At 55.6% G+C, this 6,963-nt stretch overlaps 1 protein-coding gene across 1 annotated transcript; it reads left to right on the forward strand.

Annotated features, from left to right (window-relative positions):
• The first annotated feature begins 29 nt into the window (after positions 1-29).
• fbxo8 (F-box protein 8) lies at positions 30-6,712 on the forward strand. Its single transcript, XM_039750080.1, has 6 exons — positions 30-206; positions 3,472-3,802; positions 4,286-4,412; positions 4,493-4,611; positions 5,676-5,872; positions 6,447-6,712. Exons 2-6 carry the CDS (start codon positions 3,480-3,482, stop codon positions 6,632-6,634), a joined length of 954 nt encoding a protein of 317 aa, XP_039606014.1. The 5' UTR covers positions 30-206; positions 3,472-3,479; the 3' UTR covers positions 6,635-6,712.
• The last annotated feature ends 251 nt before the right edge of the window (positions 6,713-6,963 follow it).

Consider the following 6,963-nt stretch of genomic DNA (forward strand, 5'->3'; position numbering starts at 1 on the left):
TAAACGCGCTTTGTTTACTGCCCCGCCCACCCGCTAGTTTTGCTCCACTGTTGCTGACCAAAGTGGCGGGCGGCTGTCAGCTTTGATGTGAGCGCTGCGAAAAAGTGGCCGAGCCGGCGAGGGACCTTCGTGCGAGGAGCTTTTTGTTAACACCCGACACTGAATCGTCGCGGCGGCGGCGGTGAAAGAAGTACAGCGCTGAAGCGGTAGGTGGTGCGAACGAGAACCGGCCTGATTGTCACTCCGTGCGGGCCTATCGCTGCTGGCCACCGGTTTGGGGAGCGAAGGAAGGCCGGAAGTTTGGCATTTTTCGTGGAGGAGCGGAGGGAGGATTGTCCCAAGTGCTCTACCCCGACGTTGTCTCATTTTTACTCCGTGACAATTTGTTCACGCTGTCCAGTGACACAAGTTTGTGGCTCAATGTAAAGATGAAGTAAGCAGGCTCTGCGATAATTCGGCAATGCTTGGCATTAATTAGCGTTCTTATTGTGAAGGGCATCGGTTCGGCTTAAAGTTCAACGAACAATGGCAGCGGCCCCGGGGGACACCAGTGGTATTCCCATCAAGATGATGCCTTTATTGGCCGAGCAAACGGAAATGTCAAGTTGCCCACCCCTTCCACAGCTTGTTTTGTTGTGTTTTTTTGCCCGGGTCCCTTCTGGAGTCCAGGATGGCTTTGGAATCTCCCTGGCAGAGCAGCAGCCACCTCTGTGGTGTTCAAAACTGGGCATGCGAAGCCCACCACAGCAGTGGTCCCACTGTCCCCACCTGGGCTCCGTGTGAGTGCTGATATTAAGTGGGGGGTGTTGTCTGCCCAGATGTCCGTTATGTGCTACCTGATGTCTTATTAGTGTGTCCAGTTACTTTGGAGACTCTCTGCACAATGGCTGATATTTGTGAAGTCTAAACTTCTGTTCATTTGAAATCCATTGTGGTGGCGTACAGAAGGAAATTACCAAACTGGACTCAATTACCAAATACTTGTGGGCCTCACTGTAAACTCAACAAAACTCTCAACTTTGTAATCCTTGACGACGGATTTAGACGAGTGCGGTGGGTGGCTAATAAACCCGAATGGAGGGCCGGGATTCCAGATCAGCGCTTGGCTGATGTTGGGCTGATTTCCAAGGTCCAGTAGATGAGCCAGCAGCCTCACCCCGGATGAGCACAGAAGTTCATTCTGATTGAGTGCCTTTGAAGGGGTCGCATGACGTGAATCCCCCCATTTCATTCTGTCTTGGCCCCTTGAAGTGGAACAGCAAACGGGCACAGGAGTGTCGGGACGGGAGTCGCGTTGCTTCTACTGGTGCTGTTGGCGTATTTAACAAAATCAGAAGCGGCTCGACACCCTAAAGCTGGAGTTTAAGGGGCTCCACGTCACAAACTCTTGAAAGTGAGACCCCCTTGTGTGACGTGCTGAGGTGAACGTCCGTCTCTCCCTCCGCTGGTTCACTTGATTTGCTCGCCCTCAGCCTTTGGTCTTTAAATCTCCAAAGTGGCCTAGCAGTGGGGGTCCTTGTTTCAGTTTATCTTTTTTCTGGAGGTCTCCTGCTCTTCCTCATCCAGGTGGGATTCTCGGTTATTCTGCACTCTTCCCACATCCCAGAGACCTGCTGGCAAAGTGTCTGCTGATAATTTGTGCCATGCCCTCGATGCCAGCCACTTGAATGAAATATTCCTGATAGTCTCCATCATCTGTAGTGTGCCCATCTTCACCACTGGTGCACAGAGGATGGCATAGCCCTGGCACCTCTGAATAATAAAAACTGCGCACCAGAAGCCCATTTATAGTCTACAGAGGCTGCTGCACCGTCAAGACTGACCTTCACTTAGGACTCCATGCCAGGGTGTATTGCTGGATTTTTGGACTCCCTAACTCCGCATGACCAGACTGGCAGCATCACCGTATAGCATGCCAATCCCTCTACTATGGCGGTGTGCTCAGACTCGGTCCCAAGCCCATCATTAAATCGGCTGGTGGTGCCACTATTACAGTAACGAGGCCTGCCTGCTTACCCTGTGGTGCCAGGACAGCCGTCTGACCATAATGCCCACAGAAACTTGAGGAGGCAAATCTTGGGTCTCCCTGCCTTTGACTTAGGAGGACAGCAGCTTTACATTTACGTGTATTTGGTTAGCTGACACTTTTATCCAAAGCGACATACAAAGGAGGTGATCATAAACGCCAAGTCAACATCAGTGATGCTGTGGAGAGGATGAGCAGCTCCTGGGGTCCCCGTCACCGATGGACCGGAGCAGGCAGAAGACGTCGTGTCGCTGGGCATGAAGGCTCACCTGAGCAAAGCTGTGACTTCCTGGTGTGGCACCTACTCGGCTCAAGGTGGAAAAGCACTGCAGGGGTGGTGAAGGTGGCACAGAACACCACTGTCACCCTGCAGTTCTGTGTTTGGCACATGTACCACACACCTCCACAGGATGATGACAGAGCTTGGCCATCCTGCACCGTCACTTTATTACCAGGGCTAGCAGAGGGCACAGGAGCGCTGACACTGGCACTGCTTGATTTGGGGACACACACACTTCTAATAAGTGACACACACACTGCGGTGACCCTGCTGAAGTGAGGCTTTGAAGTGAAAGCAAGTGCAGCCGCTTGTTGGCCTTGCCAGGGGTGCGCTGAAGTGACCACTCCTGAGGGCCCCTCAATAAAATGCCAACTGATGGGGGGGCCAGCGAGGCAGCATGATGAGTGTAGGTGCCACCCCAGTAGATCTGATTGAATGTCCTCCTTGGCAGGTGGCTTTTGTGTTGCGCTTGTCTTGGACACGACTCGGGTGCCCTAATGAAAGGCGGTGACAGACAGACAGGCAGGCGGGTGACCAGACGCCTCTCACTCGTCATCGTCACGCTCTGATTCTGGTCACTGGCTCGACTTGAGACCACACAGCAGGTTGTCCCGTTGCAGAGGATGGCACATAGTGGTTGGCTCTGAAGTGCTATACCAGTCTGTAAATGGCACCTGGGCACAGCATGGGTGTGACAGAGTAGTGGCCTTGTCCTCAGAAATATGGACAGGGACACAAAGCAGGAGGGGAGTGGCGACGGTCATGCTGGGTCTGGGCAGCAGCTCCTAAATTGTCACTAAGCGACACCCAAGGTCACCCTCCTTAGACGAGGACTCGGGGTTGTTTCCTGTGGTGCCTCTCTGCCCGACCCGTTTCCACTGCGCCATTCAGGTGAAGATTTGAGCTCATAGGATGGCATCTGGTCCTTGTGGTCCTCGTCCTGTGTGGCTCATATGGCGAGTACCCTTTAGAAGAGCACCTGGCACGGGCCTTTGTGGGTGCCCGGGTGGCCAATGTGAAGGAGGTCTCTCTCTGTGTAATCGGCTTTGCCTTTGCTGCCGTGTGCCCAACTGGCATGACCTATCCGTCACCACCTCTGAGAAGGGCCGAGGGTCTCCGCATGGCACCTGCCCCTCAACTAGCCTTTTTTTCTTTCCTGTCGCAGGTCTTCAGATGGGTCAGCTACTGTGGCGGGTGGCCAGAAACCAGCAGCTGCAGCAGGAGTTTGCCGAGCAGGGCTACCTGGTGCGAGAGCATGGCAGGAGGAGCACCTGCCAGGCCGATGCCATGCCCCTCCGCAGGCCTGCACCCGTCGGGATCGACCTCTACCAGCTGCTGAAGGCCAGGAAAGCCAAGGAGGAGCAAAGCTTCATCGACTTGGAGAGGCTGCCACCCGAGCTGAGCATCACCATCCTGTCCTACCTGAATGCCACAGATCTCTGCCTGGCATCTTGTGTATGGCAGGACCTGGGCAACGACGAATACCTCTGGCAAGGGTAAGCGAGGCGTGTTGGGAGTTCATGAAGCAGAGGGACAGAAAGGGGGTCTGGTGGGGATGACGAAGCAGGCGGTCGTCCGGGAACAGGTGGCCTTCACTGCCCACTGCTCTTCAGGCAGACCACTACGGAGTGGCTTTTACAGTAGAGACCCACCCTTTAAATTTGTAAGCAAGGCTGGCACTGTTTGTCTTGTCTCTTCATGCCAACTCAGTATCCAGATGGCGCCATGCCGCTCATCACCAGAGGTTTAGGACGAGGGGGCCAAGAGGGGGACGTGAGAGCGGGGGTCCCTGGATGTGCAGTCATAGCCCTGAGGGGGCACCTCGCTGGCATCCGTCCAACTCTGAGGTAACAAAAGGGGGCCGAGGCGCGGATCTGTGGCACGTCTTCAACAGGAATGTACGGGACCACCAAAGGGCATGCCTGCCTCGTGCCCTGTGCCAGCACTGTGCCCCACGTCTTTGCCTTTTGTGTTTTCAGCTTGTGTAAATCCACCTGGGGTCACTGCTCCATCTACAACGGGTGGTCTCCACCGGGCTTCTCCTACAGGAGGCTCTACATGCAGCTCGATGAAGGCAGCCTGACCTTTAATGCCAACCCACACGAGGCAAGTGCCACCTCGCCCACCGCGGCTCTCTACCTGAACGCGAGTGCACGCCTGAGTCTGACTTGTCATTGCTCTTCCAGGGAATGGACTACTTGGTGTCGAGGGGCATCCTGTTGGACCACCCTAAGGAGATGGCCAAGTTCATTTTCTACACCAGGACACTACACTGGAAGATGCTGCGCATTTATCTGGATGACCGGTAAAGCCCCTTAATGAGTGCCACCTGTGCTCGCTGCCCCCTGCTGGCACGTGGCAGGTCTGCGGTATGGGGGTGTGAAGGGCCTCCCGTACCGCTGGCACTGCCAGCTCTGGTGCCCCCTGTTGGCTCCACACGTTCCAGATGCTTCAATAACCCTCCAGTGCCATCCTTCAAGCCCCTGCCATTTGGGAATTGCTAGGAGATGCATGGCATCCTGCCAGTCTTACACCTCTAAAAGGGCAAAGCAAGTCCTGCATTCACCTGGCACCCTGTACTAGCCTAGGGCACTGCCAACTTTAGATGATGCCCCTTGATTTTACTGTAAGGGATCCCTGGCATCAACAGGTGGCCTTGGGGAACATTTCAAGTTGTCCTTCCAATGTACCCCTCACATAAGCGGGTAAACCCTGCCCCCTTGCAGTGTCCTTCCTCTTGTGCTGGCATCTGAATCAACACCCCTAGTGCCACCTTTTCATCACAGCCTTGCTGCCCACATTGCCCAAGCCACCACGAAGGTTGAGGAAATTGACAAAGGGACTGAGGTGCCCACAAGCAGTGGATGCCCTCACATCCATACCAGGGCAGGGAGAGGTGAGGAGGACTGGCTATGCCACCTGTGGGTGCACCATAGCGACGACGACAGTTCCGCTTCGTCACCCGGTCCATTGGGGCTCTTGCAGCAGGTGCCACCGTGTCTCTGAGCAGTGTCTGCCAGGGCTCTTGGACACTAGTGAACCCTGGTCATGCCAGCTTTGGCGATCGTGATGGGCTGTCTGCCAGATTGGCCACTTCTCGTGGCTGTCCAGCCACCTGTGCCCGCCCCCTGGCCTGGCCAGTTGTCATCTGAATGACGGGGTGTGGACGATGGCGACTGCCACCCTACAATCTCCTTGGCCTCCCCAAGTCCACCAAATGTAAGACCATCTTGGGAGTGGCTGACCACCCAGGCAAGTGACCTGTTGACAGAATGGGCCATCTGGGCAGCAGCGGTGGGTGGTCACCTGGCATCGGGGCTGCACTCGGGTGGCGTCGTTTGACCTTGTCTTTCTTGTCCTTTTGTCCAGGAGGGACGTGCTGGACGAGCTGGTGACCCTTCACAACTTCAGCAACCAGTTCCTGCCCAACGCTCTACGCGAGTTTTTCCGCCACATCCATGCCCCCGAGGAGCGTGGCGAGTACCTCGAGACACTCATCACCAAATTCTCACACAGGTTCTGTACCTGCAACCCGACGCTGGTGAGGGAGCTCCATCTGAGCCCAGGTAAGCCAGCACTTGGCATGCGGGAGTTTGCTTGTGGTGTGGCACAGTGCTTGGCATTGCTGTCTCCCCTCCCCAGGTGCCACCTATGCTGTTCCTCCCGTGTCCTGGGGGCCGATCAGCAGCTCTCCTTTATCCCTGTGTGGACTCTGAGGACTGGCACGTGCGCCTGGGCTGCTCTGCCCATAACGCCTTGCCACCAGGATGGCACCCACTCAATCCTCTTGATTCAGAGCCCTGCCCTCTGCGGTGGTGGTGTTGTAGTTCCACTGATCCCCTCCTACGGGGCACCACAGTTGCTTTAACAAACTGGGGGGTGCACACCTGGCAGGCTGGTACTGTTGCAGGTTTGGTCCTGCCCAGTTACTGAGGTTTTTGGACTGTGGGGGTCGACTTTGCCTCAAGTAGGGTGGCACCTGAGGCTGAGGACCTGGGAGGTGGGCAGCTTTTTTGGAGGGGAGGGGCGCCAAGTTCACTCCTGCCTTTTCCTAACCTTGACATTTAGAGTGCGCTCTTCACCATTAACGCCTGCCTGTCTGTCTGTCTGTCTGTCTGTCTCTCTGTGCCCACCCTGCAGATGCCGTCTACGTGCTTTGCTACTCGCTGATCCTGCTGTCCATCGACCTCTCCAGCCCGCACGTCAAGAACAAAATGTCCAAGAGGGAGTTCATCCGCAACACGCGGCGCGCTGCCCACAACATCAGCGAGGACTTTGTGGGCCACCTGTACGACAACATCTACCTGGTCGGCCATGTGGCCGCGTAGAGGCGGGTGAGGAGGGCACAGGCCGTGTAAATATTGATTTTATTGTGAAGGATTTTAACTAAAGCTTTGCTATTCTCACACCGCCTCTGCCCTCTCAATCGCCCGCCGTCTCTCTGCCCGACCTTAGCGGGGATGCTTCAGCACAGCAGAGGTGGGCATGGAGTCGGCCGGCCCCTTACCAACATGCCCGACGAGGCACATTTATTGTGGAGTTGTCCTGATACCCCATCTCCCCCTGGTTCAATGGGTGACTGACATGCCATCCATTCCAATGGGCAGCAAGCAAAAAAGCTGGAGGAAGTTCTGGAAAGGTCAACAGAACCCAAACA

The sequence above is a fragment of the Polypterus senegalus genome, chromosome 4, assembly GCF_016835505.1.
Source record: "Polypterus senegalus isolate Bchr_013 chromosome 4, ASM1683550v1, whole genome shotgun sequence".
Classification (NCBI taxonomy): domain Eukaryota; kingdom Metazoa; phylum Chordata; class Cladistia; order Polypteriformes; family Polypteridae; genus Polypterus; species Polypterus senegalus.

Coding starts and splice junctions, on each gene's coding strand:
- fbxo8 (XM_039750080.1), top strand. CDS start 3,480: ATGGGTCAGCTACTGTGGCGGGTGGCCAGAAACCAGCAGCTGCAGCAG. Junction 3,803..4,285: donor GACGAATACCTCTGGCAAGG/GTAAGCGAGGCG, acceptor TTGTGTTTTCAG/CTTGTGTAAATCCACCTGGG. Junction 5,873..6,446: donor GGAGCTCCATCTGAGCCCAG/GTAAGCCAGCAC, acceptor CCCACCCTGCAG/ATGCCGTCTACGTGCTTTGC.